The sequence below is a fragment of the Muntiacus reevesi genome, chromosome 1 (genome assembly GCF_963930625.1).
Source record: "Muntiacus reevesi chromosome 1, mMunRee1.1, whole genome shotgun sequence".
Taxonomy (NCBI): domain Eukaryota; kingdom Metazoa; phylum Chordata; class Mammalia; order Artiodactyla; family Cervidae; genus Muntiacus; species Muntiacus reevesi.
This window is the reverse complement of record NC_089249.1, coordinates 227,077,804-227,105,100: the sequence shown is the minus strand read 5'-3', so window position 1 is coordinate 227,105,100 and position 27,297 is coordinate 227,077,804. Positions and strand designations below refer to the sequence as shown.

General features: G+C 45.0%; 1 protein-coding gene across 4 annotated transcripts in view; it reads left to right on the top strand.

Moving 5' to 3' along the window:
- Positions 1 to 27,297, top strand: part of KLHL3 (kelch like family member 3) — a 125,429-nt gene that overhangs the window by 42,951 nt on the left and 55,181 nt on the right. For 3 of the 4 annotated variants that reach the window (XM_065918594.1, XM_065918595.1, XM_065918593.1), the window contains exons 5-6: positions 8,876 to 9,038; positions 20,250 to 20,359. In XM_065918594.1, the coding sequence (XP_065774666.1) occupies positions 8,876 to 9,038; positions 20,250 to 20,359 (273 nt within the window). Of the gene's footprint in view, positions 1 to 8,875; positions 9,039 to 12,255; positions 12,377 to 20,249; positions 20,360 to 27,297 lie in introns of those variants that run through there. The other variant, XM_065918596.1, reaches the window with a different exon arrangement.

The window sequence follows — 27,297 nt, the reverse complement described above, 5'->3', positions numbered from 1 at the left end:
ATATCCTGCCTGCCTAAACATGGGACCCATGTTTTTAACCACTAGGCCATAATCCCTCGGAATGAGCTTGAGCCCCAGAGCAGAAAGTCTTTAACTCATGCTGGTTCAAACTCTTGGAGCCTGGGGGACCCCTCTTCTCCCCAGTCATCATCTCATCTCAGGGATTTTGAGTATTGGCTTGTGAGGCTGTTCAAAGTTTTTCTTGTGTCAGTGTTAGTCAGTGAAATGCCTCTGAGCCCATGGAGGTGCCAAGCACCAGCCTTGAGTGTCAGCAGGGGTGCGTGGCTGTGAGGTGGATTGTCTGTGCCTCTGCCTCCTTTTGCCACCCTGGTCTCTTCCTCAGCCATCTGGAGCCTAGAAAAGAGGAATCAGCAAAGACACTGCTTCACCCAAAGGTGTGCGTCCTCACTGTGGGGTGTGAGACATCGATGTCATGGCTCCGAAGGTGGGGTGGTTGAGGGTGTGGCCCACGCTGGAAGCCTGTGAACCACCAGGCCAAATGCAGACACAAGATGTGCTATTTCTTATCATTAGGGATTTTGCTGTTAAAGTAATGGAAATTATATGGGATATGAAAGGTTTTTCTCCCTTTTTTTGTTTTTTTAAAGCAAAATTCTACCTTATTTATTGTGAGAGAAATATTAAACTCTATGAGATGATGAGAGATATGCAAAGTACCACGACATATTTCTCTTATTCAGAACACCATGCCCTTTTTAAGATTGAGGTGTTTGGGAGGCCACATTGGTAATTGTGTGTTCATTCCATCTGGCCAGAATGTTTGAGGGCCTCTCGTATGTCAGACACTTCACTGGGCACTGTGTTTGTACCAGTGAGCAGAGGTGATTCCATTGTCTCCTTTCATGGAATTTGTGTTCTAGGGTGAAGACAGACACTCTTCTAATAGGCACACATCTAATGTTTATGTATAAATTGTGGTAAGTCCTTTGAAGGAGAGGAACAATTTGAATGGAGTGGGGAATCTAGGACGGGCTCTTTCAGGAGATAAGATTTGAGCTGAGGACTGAAGGATGGGTAGAAGTTAGTTTTGCGTGGTAAAGGGTACCTTGGTAGGGGTGTTAGGGTACAGGCAAACCGAGGGTCTGAGGCACCCTGAATTTGGGCCTATAGAGCCTGCCCCAGGGTATAGCCTGTTTTTGTCTCTGGCTCTTAGACAGACTTTTGGGTGGTATAGTTTCTACAGTGATCTAGTCTAATCCTTCCTCGCCCTTTAAAACTGAAATTTCTTTTATGCACAGTAAAATGCATAGCCACTCCATTATTTCTGGTCTTTCTCATCCAGAGTGGAGTGGGTGATGCCATGGTTACATACTAGGTCAAGCAGCAGAATTTAAGCAGCTGAATAACTTTTGAGCAGTAACAGCAAGTGCAAAGTAATTTAGTATAACATATGTATAGGGCGTGTGTGGAAAAAAATTTTTTTAAAATAGGTGATAGTTATATGAAATCACCATGTCTTTTAAATTCATTTAGGTGCTTTTGAGACTTATATAAATATTGAGATTTACAAAATGCAGGAGATTATATCCTTTGCAACTTTAATGAAAAATGCTAGATGTCAACCTAAAAAATGTGCAGGGGGTAAATAATTTTTTTAAAATTTTGCATTAGAAATACTATAAACATGAAAGTGATAGAGGAATGTGCAGAAAAGAGTTAACCAGCAAGCCTGCTTGCTATCTTCAGAAAGGTTTGCTTACAAGATCGGTCTTCATCCAGAGTCTGGTAACTTGGATTTTCAGAGAGTTCCCACTCCTCTAGTGATAATGGTAGTAGCTTGCACTGCTTAAACTATTTGTACAAGCAATATGGTTTATGCCTATCACCTGCTATCCTTATGAGAGTTTGGAATTTCAGTCCATGCTAGGCAGAAGGTGCCTGTGTAACTGACACCTAACACACGTCTTGGCCTCTGAGAGTCAGGCTCGCTTTCCTAGTTGGTAATGTTTTGCACGTGTTGTCACAGTTCATTGCTGGAGGGATTAAGTGCGTTCTCTGTGACTCCATTTGTAGAGGACTCCTGGAAGCTTGTGGCTAGTGTTCTCCAAAATTTGCCCCATGTACCTTTTCCCTTTGCTGATTTTACTTTGTATCCTTTCAAGGTAATAAATCTTAGCTGTACTCATAGTGAGGAAAACTAGAGCTTCTCTGACACCCCCACTAACATTCTGCCTCAAGGGTCAGTTTTCTCATTTGTAAAACATGATCATAATAGTGCCCTTTCTATTGGGTGGTCATGAGTTAGACTGTCTGCCTTTAAATCCTGGCTCCACTGTTTTCCAGCTGTGACACCCCAAGCAAGTTACTTAACCTCTCTGTGCCTCAGTGTTCTTGTCTGTCTCATGGGCATAATAATAGCGCTTAACCTCCTAGGGTTGGCGTGAGCTTTAAATGAATTACTACAGGTAAAGCACTTAGAGGAGTATGCCCCTGTGTCAGCAGGGTGGGCACAGAGAGCACTGTGAACACAGAAGCATTTTTATGTCTGAAGCACATGTCTGAAGGTGGAGACAGGTGGCCAGGCAAATGGGTGCCCTCCATTGTGGTAGGGGTCAGAGTGGAGGTACCCAGGAAGCAGAGAGTGTTCACCACCACCTTGATGAGGGTGGTCAGGGCAGACCTCACTAAGGATGCATGGTGTGTGCTGGGTGTTGTAGGAAAGTCTTGGAGGTCAGGCCTGCCTCCTCTTCCACCTGTCTGTGACCCCGCTGGCCTGTGAGCCCCTGGAGGGGCCTGCTGCGTTCAGTATTATCTGGGAGTGAGGAGGGGGCTGCGTGTGCAGAGACTCCCCTGGGAAGCACAATGTGGAATAAAACTGCAGTTTGGAATCAATCATATATGTGAACTATTTCCCTTTTTTCCCTTAACTTTATGGTTTGGTCAGGAATGACCTTGGGGGAAAACCAAAACTGGTTAAGAGAAAGTTTTAGATCAAAATGTGGCTGCTTCGTCCTGCTGTGATGTATCTATCTGCTGAGAGTTGCTCACAAGCTGTCTATGAAGACTATGTGTGAGGATTCATTGCACTGAGGAGGTGTACGTGGAGTTTCCTGGGAAAACAAGGGTTAGAGACGTGGGGCTTGGTTAAATGGCTGGGAGATTATGCCCTGCTTCTCTTTGCAGCCACACATACCTTGGAGAGACTGAACTGCCCTTCTACAGTGGAGGCAACAATTCGTAACTGATTCTTATTGATACTCACTGTAAGCAAAGCATGTGTTGATCACTTCACATGCATTATTTTGTTTAATTATTGTAACAACTACTGGAAGGTTCTACTATGATTCTTCTCCTACAGTTGAAGGAACTGATGCTGCAAGGGGTTAAGTGGGCATTACCCAAGATCACACAGGTAGTTAGTGGGGGAGTTGGGGTTTGAATTCAGCTCTCTCTAACTTGCTGTGCCCAGTTGATGTGGTCAACTCGAATTTCTTGTGAAGTGGATGATCAGAATCTTGACTTCAGCTTGTATTAATGAATAATAAAAACCAGTGTAACTAAGGACTCCCTGTGCACCAAACACTGTGTTAGTTGCTTTAAATGTATTATTTCATTTGAGTCCAATGACAAGCCTTTAAGGCGGTACTATTACTATCTTCGTTTTACTGTTGAGGAGTCAGAGGCAGAGAGAGGTTAAGTAATTTGCCTTTAGTCACATGGCTGGTGAGTGGAGAAGTCAAAATTCTAAGTGACACTATACTTCTATTAAATTTTCTTTTCTAAATATTCTAAGTGGCACATTTAATCACAGGGTAGTCCTGCTAACTCTCCTGTACACCCCTGCCCCCTTCTTCTTTCTCTCAGTAAATTTCTGTTTAGCACTGTTTCTGTGCCAGGACTCAGGCCTGGTGCTGGCAGAGGCAGGACTTGCTGCGTGTGGGGGGCAGGGTCAGCCTTGTCACCTGGGCCTCTGACTGGCACCCTCCCTCCGTGCATGGCCCTGCTTCTCTGAAATTCCAGGAGTAGGTGCTTTCTGAGGCAGGGCATTTCCTTTTGTTTTTGTTAAAGGAAACAAACTCTGTGACGGGATATCCTCTGCTGGGTTTTCATGTTATCCGAGGGAGAGAAAAAACAACAACAGGGCCTGTGCATGAAAAATGGAGGGGAAGCCATTTGCAAGCTGGAGGGGAACCTGTAAACTCTTTGCCGAGGGTCATTCCAGGGCCTGTTTTCCCAGAACCAAAATGCTGAGACGGCGAGAGGCAAGCTGAAAGCTTTTAACCCAGGGTCATTTTCCCTTCCTGCTGTGGTTCCAGCCAACTGCTCCTTCTCAGTCTCAGCCTCCTTCCAGGGGCCAAGCCACACAGCCCTAGCAGTTCCACCAGGACAGTCTTGCTTCCAAGTTGAGGACCTGCGCTTGGCCTCTTGTTCCTAATCTTATTACAGCTACCGCTTGAGGGAGCCGAGCTGCAGGCAAGAGAAGAGAAGAGTACATCGTTTTCCAGCCTTGACTGTAGGAGAGGGAAGTGAAGGCCACCTCCTGGATGTTTTTCGCTCTTTCATAGCCTCTGAGGATCTGTGTTGCCTCTCCTTGTGTGCAGCCCCTAGAGCCCCACTGGACCAGGCCCCTATTTATCCCTGAGACTCAGCAGTTGAGGAGTGATAGAGCCTCCAAACTTTCCCCCTCAACATCCTGACTCCCTTGGCTCTTCTTCACGCCTTCCTGTGTGAAGCAAGCAGTGGGAAGAAAAGAGCCTTTGACTCACAGCAGATCACAGCATAAGATCAAAGAGAGGGAAGGGGCAATTAGAGAAAGCACCAGCCCCGCTCATTTTGGGATGTCAGCTTGGGAACACTTTAGGGCAGGAGTGGACCCAAGCAGGATGGGGGAAAGTCTGAGAGTTTTTGTCTGCCACGTGGGTTTTGTGAACAGTGAGGAAGTTGAAAGCTGTGTGGGTAGCTCTATCCAGGGAGGTTTTAAAAACTGAAAGTAAAATCTAAGGAATGTGTTCAGGAAGTATTTATTATTTCATTACTTTGGGTAGTTGTCATGAGGTTGAAAATTTTAGCACCAAACTGTGCAACTGACTTTGTGGCAAAGAAGAGGGCAAGGGAGAGGGCGTGTGTGTCCCTGGCACGACAGCATTTTGGCTTGGCTGGGATGTAATCTGGGGGGTGGGGATTGGACTCTCAGAAATTCCTTCTCTGTGGCACTAGAGGGCTGCGGTCCATTGCATCCGCTAATCACATCTGACCCTTTCGGGCTCCTACACCCGAGTAGGGTGTGTGCTGGACAGCATTGGCTTACTCCTCCCCACCAGCGCTTCTCAGTCTACCTGGATACAAGTTCCTTATTCCCGGGGTGAACAACTGTCCCAGTTTGTCCAGAACTGAGGGCTCTCCTGGGACACAGGGCTTTGCGTGCTAGAACTGGCAAGGTCTCAGCAAACCGGGATGGTCGGTCAACTCATGGCCCGGCTTTAGGGTTTGTAGCTGGTGCTGGTTTAGGGCACGTGTTATGGAGGTCATTTGGGGAGTTTGGAACACAGCTTTCCTTTCCTGGTATGTATTCAGCAAGAATGGTTAATGGTTCTCCACTTTACTAGCAGGCCGAGACTAATCTGGTCCTGGAATCTGTTTGGCTAGGCTGAGCAAGCGCACAGGTTAATTGAGTTCCCCAGTTTATAGCTGCTTTTTGGGAATGGAGCTTAGGTGGTCAGATTTGGAGCCTGACTGTGTTCACTTACCGTCTCAAACTCTCCAGCGGGTGATCTTATCTTTTTCCTTCTCTGGAATGAATCAGTGGTTCAGAAATTACCAAGAATGTGATGGTAATATACAGTTGTCTTGCTGGTAGAAGAGAGAGGGGATAGGAAGGAGAGAGGGGAGAGGAAGGAGAGAGGTGTTTTCTAGAACTCAGCTGTCATGAAGGAGAGGTATAATCTTGCAGGCAGGATGAACTTCCCTTTGAGAGCAGGCACTTAGCTCTGGAGCAGGACCACTGATAGTAGAGGCTCTTGGTGGTGTCTCTGTGTGGGCAGGAATGAGGAAGGGGGCCAGCCACCCCAACTTTTGCACTGAAAGTCCTGTGTCCTGGGAAGTCTTTCGATCCTGGGCAAACCTGAATGGCTGGTTACTCTAGTGATGAGACAAGGCCCAAGAATGGGGCAGTGGGGCAGAGTTTTTAGCCTTAGCCATGGTGGTGAAGAAAACTAGAGATGAGCTTCAGAGCTGTTTTGGGGGACAGTTAGTCTCTAAAATTTAAATCACTCAAAAAAAAAAAAAAAAGACTTTTATAGTGCTCTTAGTCAAGAAATCAAATGCATCTGCAGCCCGTGTATGTCTTCCTGGGCAAGCCAGGTGGATGCAAACAGCTGGGGTCTGGCTGGCCCAGACACTCTCCCTGAGAGCCAGGGGAGCAGCTGAGAGCAAGGACTCAGAACATGGGGTTGTTTTGGGGTGAAATGGATGCTGGGGGCCCCAAGCAATGCAGTCTGAAGCCAAACTATTCAAAGCTATCTGTTTTGTTTTGTTTTTTCCCTTAAGTCACTCTCAGACTGTCTGTACCAGGGTGGGGGAGAGGAGGGGTAGCAAAGCTGGGTTGAGGAGGACTTTGCTGACTACCCTGGTTTTTTGATCTGAGGGCCGGGCTTCAGGAGCTGTGGCAAAGTCCAAAGGAATTTGACCAGGGTTGACGGTCTGAGCACCCAACTGGCCTGTTCAAGCTAGTCTTCCCTGAATTTTAGGAAAAACACATGCACACACACTTGATCAGGAATTTGTTTCTGTCTCCCAGGGTACAGTATAAATACAAATGTGTCTCATGACCTTTTAAAAGGAACCTTAGCTCTCCTTTTGCTGAGAACCTACCTCAAGATGTTCTTTACTATTTATCTGTTGAGTAGGAGAGTAGAGTGTGTGTGTTTGAGTCCTGATGGATTTGGGGATGATGCCCTCATTCCAGTAGATGCTAGAACAAGATCAGGGGTCTGACTTTTGCTGAATCTTATAGGCTGGCACATACGTGCTCAGTAATTAAATGGTGAATGAGTGTGTTAGCTATTCAGTAAATATCTTTCTGAGTAAAGATATTAACTGAAGGCTATAGGGCAGTGTTCTCAACTTGACTATACATTACAAGCACCTAGGGAACTTTAGCAATATCTCACTGTCCAGGCTACACCCCATTCCTATTGAGTTGGATCTTTGGGGGTGAGACCCAGGCATCAGTATTTTAAAAATTCTCCAGGGGATTCTAATATATAGCCATATAGGAAATCAGTCTTTCTTAGCTTGGGCTGTTATAATAACAAAATACCACAGAGTGGGTGGCTTATGCAACAGAAACTAATTTTCTCACAGTGTTGTAAGTGTTAGATCTGGGTTCCAACTGATTGAGTTTCTTGTGAGGGCTAGCTTACCAGTTTGCAGAAGGCCACCTTCTCCTTGTGTCCTTGCATGGTAGAGAGAGAGAACTCTGCTATTTATTTTTCTTCTTATAAGGGCCTTAGCCTAACCGTGAACTTCTAGATGTTCAAGCTGAATTTAGGAAGGGCAGAGGAACCAGAGATCAAATTGCCAACATTCGTTGGATCATCGAAAAGGCAAGACCATTCCAGAAAAACATCTACTTCTGCTTTATTGACTATGCCATAGCCTTTGACTGTGTGGATCACAACAAACTGTGGAAAATTCTTCAAGAGATGGGAATACCAGACCACCTGACCTGCCTCTTGAGAAATCTGTATGCTGGTCAGGAAGCAACAGTTAGAACTAGACATTGAACAGCAGAGTGGTTCCAAATTGGGAAAGGAGTACATCAAGGCTGTATACTGTCACCCTGCTTGTTTAACGTATATCCAGAGTACATCATGAGAAATGCTGGACTGGAGGAAGCACAAGCTAGAATCAAGATTGCTGGGAGAAATATCAGTAACCTCAGATATGCAGATGACACCACCCTTATGGCAGAAAGTGAAGAACTAAAGAACCTTTTGATGAAAGTGAAAGAGGAGAGTGAAAAAGTTGGCTTAAAGCTCAACATTCAGAAAACTAAGATCATGGCAGCTGGTCCCATCACTTCATGGCAAATAGATGGGGAAATAGTGAGAGACTTTATTTTTGGGGGCTGCAGAATTACTGCAGATGGTGACTGCAGCCATGAAATTAAAAGACGCATACTCCTTGGAAAAAAAGTTATGGCCGACCTAGACAGCATATTAAAAAGCACAGATATTACTTTGCCAACAAAGGTCCATCTAGTCAAAGCTGTGGTTTTTCCAGTAGTCATGTATGGATGTGAGAGTTGGACTATAAAGAAAGCCAAGCACCCAAGAATTGATGCTTTTGAAAACTGTGGTGTTGGAGAAGACTCTTGAGAGTCCCTTGGACTGCGGGAGTTTCAATCAGTTCATCCTAAAGGAAATCAGTCCTGAATATTCATTGGAAGGACTGATGCTGAAGCTGAAACTCCAATACCTCGGTCACCTGATGCGAAGAATTGACTCGTCGGAAAAGACCCTGATGTTGGGAAAGACTGAAGGCAAGAGAAGGGGGTGACAAAGGATGAGATGGTTGGATGGCATCACCAGCTCAATGGATATGAGCTTGGGCAAACTCTGGGAGATGGTGAGGGACAGGAAAGCTTGGTGTGCTGAAGTCCATGGTGTCATGAAGAGTTGGACACAACTTGGCAACCGAACAACAACAAAAGGTCTATGAAGTGGAGAGTAGTGGAAACTAAGGCTGGGGTTGCCTCAAAGGCCAGGCTGGGAAGTTTGGACTTACTTGGGCAGGCAGTGGAGAGCCATGCAAAGGTCTTGAGGCTGGTCGTGGTCTGATTAGAGCACTGCTTTGGGGAGATGAGACTTTGGTGGTGGGATCCTGCAACTCAGAATGTCACCTTCTCTTCCAGGTGCTGCTCCCAGCCGCCAGCTTGCTACAGCTCATGGATGTTCGTCAGAACTGCTGTGACTTCCTGCAGTCGCAGTTGCATCCCACCAATTGCCTGGGCATCCGTGCCTTTGCAGACGTGCATACCTGCACCGACCTGCTGCAGCAGGCCAATGCTTACGCAGGTAATGGGAAACAATGTAGCTGCACCTTTCCAAGCCTGTGAATTTAATAACCTGGTCTGTGGTGGACTCCTCAAAGATTATGAGGCTAGTGTGTTCTACTGAGAAGCAGTTACGATTTAGTCAAGGAGATAAGACACAGGTGGAAAGATATTAACAATAGAGGAGTTCAGCTCAGTGCCAAGTGGAATATGACTAATTGCCAGATGAAAAGTTCAGACAGTAATTTTCATGAGAGAAGAGGAAGGAGGTCTGAGAAGACTTCATGGGGGAAGAATAATTTGAACTAGGTCTTGAAATAATCTTTGTTTAGGAAAATTTCTATTTTGATCAAAGTGTTCTGTGAACACCATTTGAAAAGTCAAATACTGTTGCAAGTCTCATAATGATAAGAGTCTCCTGCTGTTTTTCCACACCAAGTCTTGCTCTCTAGAGCTACTCACTTGCCTCTCTGAAAGAATTAAAATACGGGTGCTGATTCAGCCAAAAGTTGCTTCATCTGATATTTACCTCTCTTTTTGTAAATAAAATGTTATGCAACTGGTTTCAGGTTTATTAGTTTTAGATGTTGTCTGTTGACTTCTCACAGAAGAATAACTGCGCTTTCATAGACGTCCCCTCATATACAGTCACTGTTCCCCTCTCTTTATTCTTCTAATATCATTTCTACAGCTGAGCTAAGTTATAATTGGTTTTTTTTTATCAGAAAACTTTTGTTTTAATCAGTAAGGCAGTGAATAGATGCTTTTTATTTTACACAGTATTATGATCACTAACTCTTACAAGGGAGGTACACTGAACAGTGTTCTCAGTACATCAGATAATCTGTTGAGTCCATTTTACTTTTCTTGGACACATTCTCCTCACTAGAGCTTGTCACCCTTTGATTTTTATAGGGAGTAGTGATTTGAGGATGAAGGTCATGAGTGACCTAGGAAACAGGTCTGGTCATATGAACTGATAGATCTAGTCATGGCCACCTCCTTCCCTTGCAGTAAAACCTCTCATTCTTCCCCTGCCCAAATGCTGGCAAGGTTTCTGTCTGTTCTGTCTCCTATCCAGGAAGCAATGTCTGGGAGTTAACTGAGGGCCTGCTAGCTGCTCACATGCCAGCTCCCTGCACTGTGTTAGCCCCTTGATCCACAAGTCAACAAGCATTTCTTCTGTTTTTCAGCATCCTCTTTTTGCTCTGATCAAGACCCCAGGAGCCTACACAGACTCTCACTTCTTAAGGTCTGTTTCTGAGGACACAAATGGGACCAGACATTAGGATGTCAATGATGATGATTTTTGTGAAGGACATTCCCCAGTCTGCCTAATTCTGGATTCCTCTGACTCTTTCTGACCCTAATCCTTGACTCTCCTGTTTCTCTGCTGTCCCTCCTGTGCCTGTATTACCTGGCATAATACCCTACCTCGTTTCTGTTCTCAGGGAGTGGTCACTAGTCCAGCCTTCTCTAGTCTAGCCTCTTTCTTGAGGGATGTGCACAGACTTTGCTTCAGCAAAAGCTGAAGACTTAACTAAGGCCCAGATCAGCATGTGGACATCTGCTGGTGCAGGGGTGAAGGGAGAATGCTTAGATGCCAGGAGGTCTCTGTCTCCCCTCCCCAGTCCTCTCTATAGAGTGTGCATGCTTGCATCCGTACACAGCACGTATCACACCCTTTTGTAGTTGGCTCATGAGGTCATCAGAGGTTTGGGCTGTGTATTGAACTCCCACGTTTAACAAAGGCTCCTAGGTCTTGTGGCTTGGCTTTCCTCCACTTTGAGAATCTCTGTTTTCTCCCTTGCCCTTCTCCCTGTCTGATGATGAGACTCACCTGTGGGAGAGTGGGGAGGATGCGATTGGGAACACCTTGCGGTTTTGGTGCTCCCTGACCGTGATGTGGGCACGGTGATGTGGTTCTGCAGCATTTGGGCGTGTGCGCTACGTGTGTGTGCAGTGTCATGGTGGATGGCTCTCAGCTAGTGTTTACTGAACTCTCACTTTGGGTCACATCCAAGACTAAGCATTTTATGTTCATTTAGAGCATACAGTAGCTGAGGAAAGTAAAGCACAGAGGGGTGAAGTCTTTGTTGAGGTTAGTTAGAAGAGACAGAGACAGGATTCAAACCCAGACAGTGTTTACTCCAGAGCTATGTTTATAACTACTCTGTTCTGTGGCTTCCAGGCCCAGCTTGGACATAAGGTGGCCCTGTGAATCAGAAACTGTGGAGTGTTGGTGGCTAGAGCTGGCATTTTCCATCGGAAGTGTGAACCTCAAAGTCTGTGCCATGCAGTTACCAGATTCCAACAACCAGACGTTGTAGACAGATGGCCAGCTGTCTCTGCTAGATGCGGGGTGTTCAGTCATCTTGGGGTGGGAAAGTGAGATGTGGATGTCTTCTCTTCCCTGTTGGGAGGCCGCCCCTCATGGCATGCGTGAGCCCTCCTCCTTCTCTGGCTGGGTCAGTGTGACTGCAGGCTGAGAGCCTCCTCCCTGTTGTGCAGGCCTTCTGGGGAGCCTGGGACCAGCTCCGGGATAGCTTTCTTTGTAGCCCTCAGCTGTGTGCAACAGAGAAGATAAAAATCATATTTTTAAGGTGGTGTGATAATACAGAGGTTATTAGACTATGATGAAGAGACATTAGAAGAAGCAGTGTTAAGACTTCACCCTGTGTGGTATGTAGAGATGTAAAAAATGGTTAATCTGCGCTTACTCTATCGCACTCAGCCACTGCTGTGGGCCTGCTTTGTGTCTTTGGTCTTGCACCCTCCGAAGTTAGATGGAACCTGGCGGCTCTGCTATTGCTGCCTCCTGAGACAGAGCTGCTGTCTCGCCCATTTAAGTGTGGACGTGTGGGTACTGATCAGAATCATACACACAGGGGGCAGTGTCGGCCCCGTGTGGTCACAGGCTTCCATGGCCCCACACCTCGAGTTAGGAGGTATCTGAGCCCACGGACTACAAGGAGACCCTCCAGATCAGAACCAGGGATCACACCAGCCAACACTTTGGAGCTGAGTGACCCTAAGCCTGTTTTCTTCTCTCTCTGATGGGAAGTTGCTCCTCCTGCTTTGTTTTCAGGATGGTTTAGGGGACTGGGGTCAGTGTGGGAGGGACAGGTAGGAGTGCCTCCTGCAGAAGTAGGTGCCATCATAGGGCCGTGCCCTGGATCCTCCCTGCTGTTCATGCTGTCTGTGGCAAGAGAGCCTCAGAGCCCCACGGGACCTGGTGGAGAGACGGAACTCCTTGGGTCAACACCACGACCCCTGCTGCAGACTGCATGCAATTTGCGGGAGAAGGACCGTTTCTGGAGCTTCTGATGGTGGCTGCTCTGTATACATACACACAGCTGGGTATGTGTGCCTTCCCCTCCTTCCCTATCTCTGGCCAGCTGGCCTCTGCCTTCCCCTGTCCACAACCCCAAACTGCCTCTGAATTCTGTTCATGCTCCTTCTCTAAGATGAACTTTCTGTTCTTATTATTGTTGCTATCTTAATACACAACCATCTGTGATTATTGCAGGAAAGGCTCCACAATCCTACCCGGAGGGTGTCACAGGCAGCACGCTAGTATACAGCTTCCCCCGTCTCTCATTCCACATATATATTTTCCAGCCAAAAAAATCTTAGCGGTATATTCTGAACATCTTTCCATGTTAGCAGACATATTTCTATACCATTATTTTTAAAACTTTAGAGAATGTATTCAATAAGAGCAACTTGTATCCATGATAAAAATTTCAAACAAGACCAAAGGTATGAAATACACAGTTGATCTCTCAGGTCCTCTTAAGGAAGCAGGGGACCCTCTTGGATATCCCTACAAGATATGCATATATTACACTTTTTAACTTACACAACTAGAAGACTTTTGTACTCATTATACTTTTTTTTTAACTTAGTGCAATATCTTGAAGTTCTTTCCAGACTCTTGTGTATGGCTATTCTTACTCTTTTTGTCTGCTGCATCATAGGGATTAACTATAATGAACTATAATTTAGTTAACCAGTCCTCTCTTAATGAACGTTAATGTTACCAGTTTTTTTTTTTTTTTCCTTTGCTTTTACATCAAATGCTTCAACAGGAATTCTTGTACGTAACATTTTGGAGTATACTTGCTGGTATGTAAGTAACCGTGAAATTGTGCTTGTAGGGTGCCATCTTAGTGTATAGCACAAAGTAGCTCGTAGAGAGTATGCATTAAGAGATACTGCCGAATTGCTGTCTAGAAAGAGTAACCTATTTTTAAGATTGACGACTGCCTTCTGATAAGCCTTCAGCCCCCTGGCGAAGGACACAGCTGATTCTGGGGGCTGGAGCACCAGCTCTTTCCACCTATTTGCCTGGTTGATTTCCTGTTTGCAGTGGGCCTGTCTCTTCTTCCTGTGGCAGTCCCTTCTGCTTCCTCTGGGTCCAGTTTCCCCCTTAGGGTTATGCCCCCATATTTTTGCTGTGATATGTGTTATGCTGGGCTGGGGAAGGGTGAGTCCCATAGTTCAAAGCTGACTGGGCTGGGGAAGACCCTTGCCTCCAGCTGCTGGCGTCATAGTTCTCCTGAGTACCAGGTAATTGGGAAAAGGACCCTCATATTTTGCATAGCCTGTTTCTTATATCTCACTGTTATTGTTTCTAGGGACTGCTTAATCTTTAACTTCAGAGGCATGGGCCCAGGTTTATGGGGATTTTGTTGTTTGGTAATTGGATGACCATGCCTGGGCCATCAGCAGAGCCAGTTGAGAGGGATGTTAATGGGACCCTATTAATGAAATGGCAATTAAAATTCTTTGAACAATGTGTTTACATCAGCCTGCCAAAGCTGAGCTGAAACCACCCAGCCATGGGATGGAAAAACCATTGAATTTCACATGTTTGTGGAGAGAAATGGCCTTTTTTCGATTGATTGAGTCATTTAAGACCATGGAATGAAGTAATTAAACTAAGGACAGCAAAAAACTTTGACAAAGCATTTGAAAAAACACAAACCTCAGACTTAGTGAGGGTTATCTGGTGAAATTGCTGCCTCCAGCTTGGCATCATAAGATAATAATGATGATGATAGTCACAGTGGAAGCTTCTGCCATTTCTGAATACTTGTGAGGTACCAGGCAAGGTACTACACACTTCAAAACCGTGAGAGGTAGTTATTACTTTCCTAACTTATAGATGAAGAAACGGAAACCTTGGAGAAGTTTAGTAACTTGCTCCAGATCACATAGTTTGTGAGTGGCAATGCCAAGATTCACGAAGAGGCTGCCTGACTCCAGGGCCTGTGCTCTGAGCCCACTGTTTATTTTCACAACTCCCAAGGCCAGTTCAGTCTCTCTGCCCATGGCCGCTGCCTCACTTCTGCCTACCCTTGATTTTCTGCTTCTACCTTGGAGGTGGCAAATGAAGCATTCGTGTGGATGCAGGTAGTTTTTATTGTTAGTTGTTCTCCTTTTGGGGGTTTGAGGAGACTTCCCTGTTCCTTCCATTTTCTGGAGAACAGGGAACTCTGTTGTTGAATCAACAACACTGATAACTGGGCAGTTCTGATACAGCCCTTTGCTCTGTGTGTGTGATAGCAAGGGGAGGCACAGTACATACACTTCTGGAACTAAGTCAGCTTGGCAATAGAGCTCTCATCCCACCATCCCAGGGAGAATGGAGGCAGTGAGATTTAGAGTCCAAGGGCTGGTGGTCGTGACCCTTGTGGGAAGTAGTCAGGTTATTCTGTGTTACTCTCTGTGGGAGCTGAGGCTTCTCCCTGGAGCAAGGAAACTATGGGCCCTGAAAACCAAATACTGATCAAGAAAGCTTACCTCTGCTCTCCAAAAATAGAGTAATAGGAAGGAAGGGAAGGGGAGAGAGATTTAAAGTAGCTCTGTTTTTTTAAAAACCCTACTAAAATGTTTTGATTCTGTTTGTGTGTCTACCTTTCATTAGCTGGTCCTGGAGCCTGATAAGTGGTTCCATTCAGAGGCACTCACTCATACCTGTTTGCTGGGCCCACTGGCCCTGGAATAACTGCAGGTCAAAGAAGTCATAGATGAGTTATCACTTCCATTTGTTCTGGGCTTGTAGTTTAGATAAACCTGATCAAAGCTTTAGGTTTATTTCACACCATCAGGAGGGAGGAATGGACTTGGGACTTGCTTGAGAGGTTGCCTGAGGCCTAGGAAGTCTTGAAGAAGCATGGGAAGGGAAGCATGGTAATTTCAGAGCTCGATATCTGCAGATGCTGAGGAGTCACATTTAAGCAAAACAGACTCAAATAAGACAGAGCCTCCCCTCATGGGGATCATAGTCCCAGTATGAGAGAAAGACCTCAGGTGATAAGATGGGTTGATGAGCATTGTGATTTTAATTTCTTATTTTGTGTGACTTTGGGAACACAGAAGAATATCACGTCATCTAGCCTGATAGGTGGGTTAGGGAAAGATTTCTATCCAGGGGTCTGAAATTTGAACCCAGGTCTGATGCCAAAATGTTTGAAACACTACCATCATAAGATTATTTTTTTAAAAGAAAATATATTTAGATTCATATTTTCTTTCTCTCTCTGCAGTATCACTAAGGGATTCTTAGGATGTTCTGATGTCTATATCGATTTTACCAAAATGGTCTGCTCAGGACAGGCTTTTATTATTTTGGAAACTAAGATTCTTATCAGAACATTTGGTATTATATATAGATAGCATTGGTTTCAAAACCAGGCTCTACCACTTACTGCCATGTGATACTAAGATCATGACTTAGGCTTTCTGGGCCTCCATTTCTTCATCTGTAAAGTGGAGATATTGATATTTGCTTCAGCTGGGATTTTGGAAGATGTAAGTGACATAATATATGTAAAATACCTAGTATGTTAGCCATTTTTAGGAAGAACCCTTAACTTTGTCCAGGCTTGCTTCTTTGAAAAAACCCAGCTATTCCCCCTTTTGTGGGAATGTGCCACCCAGTTTCCTTATCCTTTCAACACTGGGAAGATATATTTGTGTTGCTTGGTGGGGAAAGGATTTACAGTTGTCTGGTGCCCCTCGCCTTCTCCATAATTTCTCATCTAAATAGACAGGAACAGTTCCATTATGTTTCATTAATCAAAACTTGGACTTTTTTTTTTTTGCTGGAGAAAAATAATTTATTATTACTTGCAGCAAGTAGGGAGAACACTGGGAATCTTTTCCAAAGCCATGTCTCCAAAACTTACATCTTAGACAGTGTTTGCTACTTGTAGTAAAGCCTGGTTAATTGAAACTCCTAACCAGATACTAATTAACTATCTTTTTGTGTGTGTGTGTGTGGTTTGTTTACACTCCTTCCTAAAGGGGAAAAAAGCAAGAAGATAAGAAAAGTTTAGGTAAGTTTAGATAAGGTGAAAGTTTATTTTGGAGAATCCCCCTTCAGGGGCTTGCCTGTGGTTCAAAGATCCTGTGCCCTTGCACATTCCACCTGTCCCCCAAGATGGAGCCTTGCCTGCCTCTTCAGCCTCCCCGAGAGCCTGGCACAGTCCCCCATACTTGGTGGAGGCTCTGTACATATTTGTTAGGTGAATGAAGACACAGCCTAGGCTCTAGCTATACTGAGCTGTTGCTGTTTTCTAGATATGCTCTGAATTGGCCTTCTTTTATTGAATGTGGAGTGCCTTTCCTGGCCTGGCCCTGTGGACTCTGGGTTGAGGTTACTGGTGTCTTTTGTAAGCTAGTCGTCTCTCTGTAGACATCAGCTCTACTTTCTTCCTTTTTGAAGAAACACTGCTTTTGGCACGTCACGTATGAACAGTTATTGAGTACTTGCAATGGTTTCAGGAAATGTGAATTATTGTACATATATTTGTCTAATACCCATCACACCTTTATGAGTTAAGTGCTATTATTAGCTCCATTTAATGGATGAGAAAACTGCAGCCTTAGGAAATTCAATACTTATATCACTACAAAGTTTGTCAAACTCAGTGGAGTTAAAGTAGGATTCTGAGACCTTTGAGTCCACAGCCTCACTGGCAGGTCCTGCAGTCTCAAAGGATGACTGACGCTGTGGAAATGCTTCTCCATTGGAGAGCAGTGCTGCCCGCAGAACTGGGCTTCGTAATGCAGGTACACGTGCACGTAATATTTCTCCTTCATTTCTAAAGAGTTTCTTATAGATCTCAAAGTAGTCTAATATATGTTATCAGTTTTGAACTGCAGAACAACCTGGAGATCGAGGTCAGGCTTTATAGTCCCATTTTATGATCAATGAAGTCAGAACCTGAAAAGAAGGGACTATAAGAGGTAGGAGCTAGGTAAACCCAGGTCTTCTGACTGTTAGCCCAATTAGTCACTACATTCTCCCTTAATACATTAACAGCAAAGCAAAAGAAATTAAAAAAATTTCCAAACAAGTGTTAAAGGCAGAAGCTGATTCTCTAGGTGTATCTTGCAGGAGCAGAGTGGGTTCTTTCCAGGAAGTGCCTGAGAAGAGCGCTGACCTGAGTCCAGAGTCTTCTGGGCAACTCCTGTTTCCCAGGAAACTGAGTTAGCCAGAGGAGCCTGTTCCTATTTTTTTCTACCCTGTTGTGTCTTGAGTGTTGCTAACAGAAAGGGGTCTCCTCTGGGGCTCAGCCCTGTGTCCCAGGCTGAAGGGAGCAGGGAAGGAGTTTCTGGGCCCTTCTTTGTGTCTTGCTCATGCCTTGCAAATCTCCTTGGTCTCTGGGTGTGCCAGCCCTGAGTGAGAGAAGCTCCTGTCCAACACCTCCCTTGTTGTCTCCTCCCCACCAGATGCTGCTTCCTGGGAGGATTTCTGAAGGGATTTCAGTGGGAGGTTCCAGATGGGCAAAGAAGCAGCCAACTTCAGAGAGATGGGACCCAGACTCACATGCTGTGGTGCCCAGAGTGTGAGAGATGGGGAAGTGCGGAGGGCTGACTGCTTTTTGCCTTGCTTTATCTTTGAGTACTTCTTGTTTGTCCACCAAGTCTTCTAGGATACGCATCGTTGCACTTCCACCTTCTTCCTTTTCAAAACCCAAGCTCGTCTCTTGGCTTTCTGAGCTCTGAGGAAGAATTTCTTAAAGCTCAGAATTTTACTTCCTCACCTCCTCTTTCACCTCCTCTTATTCTTTTCCCTCTTCTGAATGTTAGTTGTTGTTTTTTTTTCTATCAACCAAAGATAAAGGTGGAAAGACCAGGTATGACTCTGGGACACAGAGATGCTGGTGTTGGCTGGCCTGCCTCCCCTGCTGAACTCAGCCATGGCTAGTCCCCAGGAACTCTCTGCCCTATACTTGGTCAGTTTTTCTCTCTGTAGTTTCTTGTGTGTTGTCAATGCTTCTGGCGACTGGTCCAAAGACTCCTTGGGCCAGAAGAGTGTATAAGGAGAATCCTGTTACTTTCCAAGCCTCCAGGCCAAGAATGAATTCTCATCATCCAAAGAAATGGGATGTTTACTTTTATTTAAAAATCTTTAAGAATGAATACTTAAAAAAAACAACTATAGTCTTAAATATTCTGAAAGTTAGATAGTTGAATCTCATACTTAAAATCTACGCTTTAACAAAATATTTTTTTTTCTATTGCTCTGTAGAGAAGCAAGACCAACTTCTTATGTTGTGACAATTGCTTCCATCTGTAATGGATCTGACTTTTAACTTTGTGTTGTTATGTACAAATAGCCCTGAGCTTCAGGATGGGCAAGCTTTAACTGTGGCTTCAGTTATATTATTAAGCTAGTGGAGAGCAAGTGGGGAGCCTTTTTTGCCCAGTGAGAGATGGAAAAGATTATTTATAACTCAGACTTTGAGAGTAGAATATTGACATTTAGGGACTCTGGATGAAAGGTATATGGAATTGTTTGGATCTGAAATTCTTTCAACATATAAAGTTCAAAATGATTTTTACAAGAAATGATTTAAACTTTAAGTTCTTTGGTTTTTAAGAAGTTGATGAGTGTGATTAGCATGCTCCAATTTTCATTTTCCTTGTGCAGCTGTGGCAGAGTTGATGTTTCAACATGGCCTCCCAGGCATAGAGGCACCCAGAATCTCACTCCAGGGGACAGCCAGACCAAGTTGGTGGGGGTGTGGTGGGGGGGGGGCTTCTGGAATTATGCAAGAAGCTCTCAGGCTAGAGGAGGGACACCACAGAAGAAGGGGAACGGTCTGGAGGGCAAAGAGCACAGGTGCTTCTGGGGTGATGGTGCAGGGTTGTGAGAACTGAGGAAGGAGCAAAGTCTGGGGCAAATGACAAAGGACCCTGTGACCTCCAGAGCCTCTTACAGCCGGAGTTGTCAGCCCTTGGCCTGGTTCACCTTGAAGCAGCTTGCAAAACATGTTCTCAATTCCTTTCTCATCAGAGCATGGGATGGAGGGAGACTTGGTTTTTATCTCCATTGTACGCATGAGGATAATGGTGCCACAGGACCCAGCTCGTAAAGGACACAGCCGGGACTTGAATCTAGATTCCTTCTTTCAGAAGTGCCTGCTTTTTCCCTGGCATCTCACTGTGTCTGTAATAGCAGGATGGTGGCCTGGGAGAATGTCAGGGTCAGAATTGTCCTTGGCATTTCCCTCATGTGGCCCTTGGGGCTGTGAGATTTATCTTGTTCTTATTGTCCCAGACTCCCCTCTATATTACAGCCTTGGAAGGCCTGGTTGCTGTGGACCATTCCCAGTGGTGGTCTTGGCAGCCATGTTGCCGCCATACCCAGACAGAAGCTTAGTTGAGCCTTCTTGTGAACCAGAGATAACAGGCTTGACTTGGGCAGGAAGGGATGAACCCTTTGGCCAAGCTTCTAATGCTGACTTCCTACCAGAACCCCCGGAGACTTTGGCCATGCAGCAGTTCTGACCCACTTTTGTTTGGCTGAGCGGCGGGGGGCACCGTCTGCAGCTCTGCCAGCCTGTGCCTTGAAGGGAAGTGAGCCCAATTAAATAGGCAGGCCCCTGCAAGGCTTCTCTGCAGCGCCATTATTAATCTCATGGAGCAGGGAAAAAATATAACCTCACAACTCTGTGCCCAATTTTCCTCTGTGATGATGTTCAGGACAGAGGGTTACGCAGGGGGATGCCTTTGCTGCTGAATTAAAAGGCTGGTTTCCCTCCAGCCAGGATGTCTACCTTTCTCTCTCCCTCCCACCTCCCCCAGAGCTCCCCAGACTCTGCTCTGAATCCCATAGATTGTCATGGCCTTGGTTCATGGATGGGCAGTAGCGTGTTATAACTTGGTTTTCTGAACTTACACTTTTTCTTTTTTTTTTTTTTTTTTGGAACAGAGCAGCACTTTCCAGAGGTGATGCTGGGGGAAGAATTTCTTAGCCTAAGTCTGGACCAGGTGTGCAGCTTGATATCCAGTGACAAGCTGACCGTTTCTTCAGAAGAGAAGGTATGGCATGGCGCTCTTTGAAACAGAAGCCTCTCTCATGAGGTGGTTGTGGGAAGAACTTGTGATTCAGTGAGACCTTTTCTCTTTGCCAAATTAAAAAAAAAAAAAGGTTTATATATTTCTTGCCCCTTAAGAAAAGACTTTCTGGCCCATGATCACTATATACACTTTATGGACACTTTAAAGAAGGCGTAATGGTGATGATGATGATGGCGACAAAGCTGCTTCCATTTCTTAAACCTTTACAGATTGCCAAGCCCTATGCTAAGTGCTTGTTGTTCTTCAGTTCGTTCAGCCATCACCTCAGGCCTGTGAGGCAGGCATCACTATTGTCCTCACATTACAGATAAGGAAACAGACTCAGAGGTGTTAACTATCTTGTTCAATGTCACCCAGTTGGTCTACATGTCACTTGATCTTAACCACTGTCCCACATGGCCTCTTGTGAATATCCAGTATTTAAGCCAGAGCCAACCTTTAGGGAACATCTAAGCACGTGTCTGCAATGCGGGAGACCCGGGTTCGATCCCTGGGTTGGGAAGATCCCCTGGAGAAAGAAATGGCAGCCCACTCCAGTAGTCTTGCCTGAAAATCCCATGGACGGAGGAGCCTGGTAGGCTACAGTCCATGGGGTCACTAAGAGTTGGACACGACTGAGCGACTTCACAATTCCAATACGGAACCGGAATTTTTACTGATGAGGAAACCGAGCCTCACAGAGGGGTTAGGAACTCCTGGAAATCACACAGTTTTTTGGTAGCCAAACCAGGAGTAGAACCAAGGTCTCCTGACACCCAGTCCTCTAACTCACTGACCACACACCTCTTCATTTGTGCTGGAAGCGTGACTTCTGCCCCTGCTTAGCTGACCTGTGACTGCTGATCTGTCCTGCCTCCCAGCCTTCCTTATCTCTGACCCTGTCGATTCAACAGTGATTGCCCCTTAGTCATGCCCACTCTTCTCAACCCCATGGGCTATAGCCCTCCTGGCTCCTTTGTCCATGGAATTTTTCAGGCAAGAATACTGGAGTGGGTTGCCATTTCCTCTGCCAGGGGATCTTCCCAACCCAGGGATCGAACTTGCATCTCCTGTGTCTTCTACATTGGCAGGTGGATCCTTTACCACTCTGCCACCTGGGAAACCATTATGCTGGGAATATTATCTACAACTAGATGCTCTTCATCTAGTTGAATTCCCAAACAGTTCAGATTCTTTTTCTGCCAGGAAGAATTTCTTTACTCCAGGAGATGTAGTCTACTATACTGGAAATAATACAAACTTCAGTGTTGGCCACTGGGATCCAAATCTTACCTCTTGTATTTACGAATCAGTGATGTGATGTTGGGCAAGAGACTTTGCTCCTCCACCTCTTTCCTCATTTGTAAAATGTAGGAAGTAATAGAGCATGTTCCACAGGGTGGTTGTGGGGATTGAAAGAAATAAGGTATGTAAAATACCTATTATAGTACCTGTTACCTTGTGGGTACCTAGTCAATGTTAGCTCAATTGACTGTTGACTGGGCATCTGGAATTCATTATTTTCTCCTCTGTGTTCCAGGAAAACACTTACCTTGTTCTCCTTTTTACTGTAATTAGTTCTCAGCCAGTCTTACCTCCTCCACTCACTATGAGTTCCCAGATGGTAGGGACCACACCTTATTTGGGATTTCAGTGGCTCAGTGGTAAAGAATCTGCCTGCAGTGCAAGAGACACAGGTCTGATCCCTGGGTCAGGAAGATCCCCTGGAGGAGGGAATGACAACCCACTCCAGTATTCTTGCCAGGAAAATCCCATGGACAGAGGAGCCTGGTGGGCTACAGTCCATAGCATCGCGAAGAGTTGGACACTACTGAAGCGACTGAACACACACACACACACTGCTTACTCATCTCAGTCCTCAGAGATGCTCAGTAAATGTTTCTTGAATTGCCCTAGTCCACCCTTAGTGTCCAAGCTTTAGGCTCTTTCCTGAAGGAATATTCAAAGAAAAGCCCTTGGGGAGGATTTTATGTTGGATGAGACTGCATCCAAAGGTACCTGTCCAGAGAATGATGTGAAATTCACAAGGCCCTGCCTGTCGTCCTGCAAAAGTTTGGTCATGAAGAAAAACAGTTGTTGGTTGGAACTATGGGCAGTCCTGGACTTCAGAGAGATCCCCAGAAGGTGCTTGCCACAAGCTGGGCTCTCCTGTAGGCTTAGGGACATCTGTGCTTCCGCTGGCTGATGTGAACAGCACCTCTGCAGGCTTCTTCCTACCCCAGCCTCAGAAATGGAGAGGCCTTCCTCACTTCTTGCCAAGCCTCTGTACTGTCTTCTCTGGATTGTGCTACCAACTTGGCACAATTTGAAGGAATGAGCCAGTTAACTGGTGTATGAATGTTGGTCTGTTGGTCAGTTTAGGGCCTGCTCAAGCATATGTCAAGTGTAGTTTGAGAAAATGGAAGCAGACATATAAGCAGCAGGATTTGAATCAATTTAGGGGTGTTGAATTGAGAGGGAGACCCTCCTATCTTAAATTCATGGTGGCCCGTCCTGCTCTGAGGTCATAGTAAGTTTTCTTCAGGTGAGGGCTTATCTATGCTGGTTGTGCCAGGACAGACGTGGAGATGGTTGTTGGTAGGGGGAGGCATTATAGTGCCCTGGAAACCACATGGGTTTTGGATGTGGGCAGATCTGGTTCCACGCTCAGCTTGATGCTTACTGGTTGTATGACCTTGAGAAGTCACTAGTTTCTTTGAACCGTAATTTACTTACATGTAAAACTGAAATACTAAGAGTGCCTCCCTTATAGAATTGTCTTGAGGATTAGAGATAATGGATTAAAAAATGAAAATACAGTTTTGGTAGGTGCTCAATAAGTGGCAGCTATCATTGTAATTATCATAGTTCTCTATTTGGAGGTACTATTGATAAATGGCAGTTGTATTGATTTTGCTATTGGTAATGGTAAAATAAACCATGGTGTTAACTGCATCTTTTCAGAAACAGAAACATGGCAATAGATACATACACTTAAAACTTGCCTATAGTGGCTTTCATTTATTCATGTGCTTACATATGAGTTGCCCTTTCTGTAGAATCAGTTTGGAGTGTATGTATTTTTCACATTATTGATGTTGTGTATCATATTTGGGTCTCAGAAATTATGTGTAACTTCAGAGTCATGTGATGCTTTTCAGAAAATATATTACTCATGGTATGTCTAAGGTTGGGCATGTAATTTTGAGGCTTATTAATGAATAGTGGGTTTTGCCTGTATTTTCTCTTTGCCAAAACCCATAATTTTTTTCCCCCTTAATTGATCGCTTATTTCTGGAAGTTAAATAGCTGGAAGCTTTGACAATTAGGTGTTTGTCATTCAAATGCTAGCCCTTTAGGCTTTGAAGATTCTTTCATCTGTTCCAGGAGATTTGGTGATTTCTACTGCTTTTAATCACATTGTGTGATAGGCATAATTACTTGCATGCACAATGGCTTTTTCTTGCAATATTGTGTTATAGCGAAAATTTTTTTTATAGCGAAATTTTTTGAGTATATTCAAAGTAGTATCAGGGATCGTCATTTAAGTTAAAATCCAGCTGCATTTAATGTTAGCATCTGCAGAAAATTCAATTGCATCGGCAATCAAATAACCTGTATTCAGCAAAATTCACACTTGAACAGCAGTATCAGTTATATTATGGCTTACTTCTCTACTTGCAGCCTGCAAGTTTCTTTCAACATGTATTATAAAATGCAGCCAGGTTTCAGATGTGTCTTACAACTATGCATCTTGAAATAGAGGAAATGTGGTATTTTACTATTAATGCTGATTTTCAGTATCTGTGGCTGGGCCCAGACAACTTGTTTGCTGGAAGTTTGAAAGTATAGATTCTGCAGCCAGAATAACTGAATTCGATCCTGGCTCCACTACTTTAACAAGCTGAGCGATCTTTAACAAGTTACTTATCTCCTACCAGAATGCATACACCATAATAATCAGGAAGTTTGACTGTCTTACGGTTACTGCTAGAGTGTTACCAGGTCCTTGCGTGCTGTGTGCTTAGTCACTCATTCGCGTCTGACTCTTTCCAAGCCCACAAACTGTAGCCTGCCAGGCTCCTCTGTCCATGGGGATTCTCCTGGCAAGTATACTGGAACGGGTTGCCATACCCTTCTCCAGGGGATCTTCCCAACCCAGGGATTGAACCCAGGTCTCCCACATTGCTGGTAGATTCCTTACTATCCGAGCCACCAGGGAAGCCCATTAGGCCCTTGGTAGATACAAAAAGTGTTGAGTGAGTGAATAAAAGAACCCTTCTAAATCTCAGTTTTCTCATCTGTGAAAGAGGGGTTGATGATAATATAGTATCTATCTTATGGAGTTGTTCTAGGGATGAAATGAGATGATACATGTACCCATTGATTGGGGCCTTTCTCAAGGGGAAGCTGTTCCCAGGCCCTGTGTTGGTCTGGGTGGTTGGCATGACCTGCGCCTGGCAGGAGCTAGGCTGGTAGCTGTCTTTTGGTCCATCATCCCCAGCATCGTCTGGGCCTCTCCCAGAACTCAGATGCTGTTTTTCCTCATGAGCACTTGCTTTTGCCCATGCCTCATCTCTTCTGCTATGCTCAAGCTCCTTGAGGGCTATGAGGGTACCTTAGCCATCGTGTGTCACACACAGTCCTGACGCAGAGCCCCGGGAGGCACTAGGAGGTGCTCAGCAGGCATTTCCTGAACAAGTAACAAGGCAGACTGCGGTTGGACTCTGTCCTGAGCCAGCTGAGATTATGGGGACAATTTTAATATTTTTCCAGAGAATAAGGACAAATAGGGGAACTAGAGGCAGACAGGGGCACGGATCTTTGCAATTTTCTCTCCTGGTTTTCCTTCTTGTAGTTTTTGTTTTAAAATTCCAGTTATTTGAGAGAGGACAAATGGAAGTGGTAGGGATCACAGAATCACTAGTTCTTTGTGATCATGCCACCACCGCCCCCCACCCCCATCCTTGCTCAGGTAGAGGAATGATGCAGAGAAGCAAGCCCCTTCTAGTCACCTGAGTCTTTCCTATGGGAGGTGTCTCAGGGGCAGAGCTAATCCTGTGAGCAGATAACCTGTTTCTTGCATCCCCGTTGAGACACAAAGGTCAGCTCTCACCACGTGCAGCCTTGTTGACCCAGGGGCAGGGTAAGCAAGCTTCTGGGACACACATACTCCGAGGAGAAGGGATGTGACTAAGTTCTATTGCAGCCATGAAATTACAAGACGCTTGCTTCTTGGAAGGAAAGTTATGACCATCCTAGACAGCATATTAAAAAGCAGAGACATTGCTTTGCCAACAGTCTGTCTAGTCAAGGCTATGGTTTTTCCAGTAGTCGTGTATGGATGTGAGAGTTGGACTATAAAGAAAGCTGAGTGCCGAAGAATTGATGCTTTTGAACTGTGGTGTTGGAGAAGACTCTTGAGAGTCCCTTGGACTGCAAGAAGATCCAACCAGTCCATCCTAAAGGAGATTAGTCCTGGGTGTTCTTTGGAGGGACTGATGTTGAAGCTGAAACTCCAATACTTTGGCCACCTGATGCAGAGAGCTGACTCATTTGAAAAGACCCTGATGCTGGGAAAGATTGAGGGCAGGAGGAGAAGGGGACGACAGAGGATGAGATGGTTGGATGGACACAATGGACATGGGTTTGCGTGGACTCCGGGAGTTGGTGATGGATAGGGAGGCCTGGTGTGCTGTGGTTCATGGGGGTCACAAAGAGTCGGACATGACTGAGCGATTGAACTGAACTGAACTGCAGTTTGACCACTGAATTCTGGTTACTAGACTTTTCTGAATCTTTGCTTTTTCAGCTAGCAAATATGTTTCTACTTCTCAAGATTTCCACTCCTTATGAAATTCTGTTGAGGCTTTTCAGAGTGAGAACTAACAGAGAAATGACTCACATTTCAGGTATAGGTCAGCAAGAAATTGGTTGGATCTCTTCAAAAAATTAGATTAGTGTCAAGTATGTGTTAAAAAGAGTAGAGATTTGTTTCTTTCTGCATGATCACATTTTATGACTATTATCTCCTAAAGCTATCATCAGGGGCCAAATTCTGATATTGTATTTCCTGGAAAGAATTGGACCTTGTCTCCTGGGATCTTTAGTGTTGTGGGCCCTTCTGTCTGAATTCCTGGCCTCTCCCACCAGCACCAGGGATGGATCTGGGGTGCAGGCAGGAGCTCCCTGGCCAGTAGGCTGGGCTTAAGTGCTTGCTGCCAAGGCACCATCCAGGGACCAAGCAAGTACATCGTATGCTTAGGCTGGGCTCTTGGCAGCCCTACCACACTCTGAGGTCAGCATTAGACCTGCCAAATTCTCAGCCTGCAAACAATGATCTGGCCTGGACCCCTGAGTCAGTGATACTCTTTTTTACTGTTCTCCTCTGAGAGCACAGTTCACTAAGCACCTGTGACTGGAATACTACCGCACTATGACCAAAAACCTACCTTGACTGCTCACAGTGATTATTTCACACACTGTTAAAAAAAAAGGTGTTTATGTTGCAGTAAGCTCAGAGACATGAGCAAATGCAAAGTGCACAGCTCAACTTTTACAAAGCCAGTATCTGGATCAAGAAACAGAACTCCAGGTCTTCCTTCCAGTCACCACCTCCCACTTCAAGAAGCCAAACCAGTATTTGACTTCTTATAGATCAGTTTTATCAACTTTTAAGCTTTGTATAAATGGAATCTTACATGCTTTTATGCCTGACTTCTTTGCCCAGTGTACTGTTTTGCACATCATTCTAATTCTTACAGCAACTTGCAAGACCATTTTGCAGAGGAGGAAACTGAGGTTTATTTATAGTAGATGGTTCTATGATTTGACACTGACTGGGTGTGCTGCCCTGCTTTTTATTAAGGAACCTCTACCCTGATAGGGAAACCCTTAGTTATTACCATTCAAGAACTTTG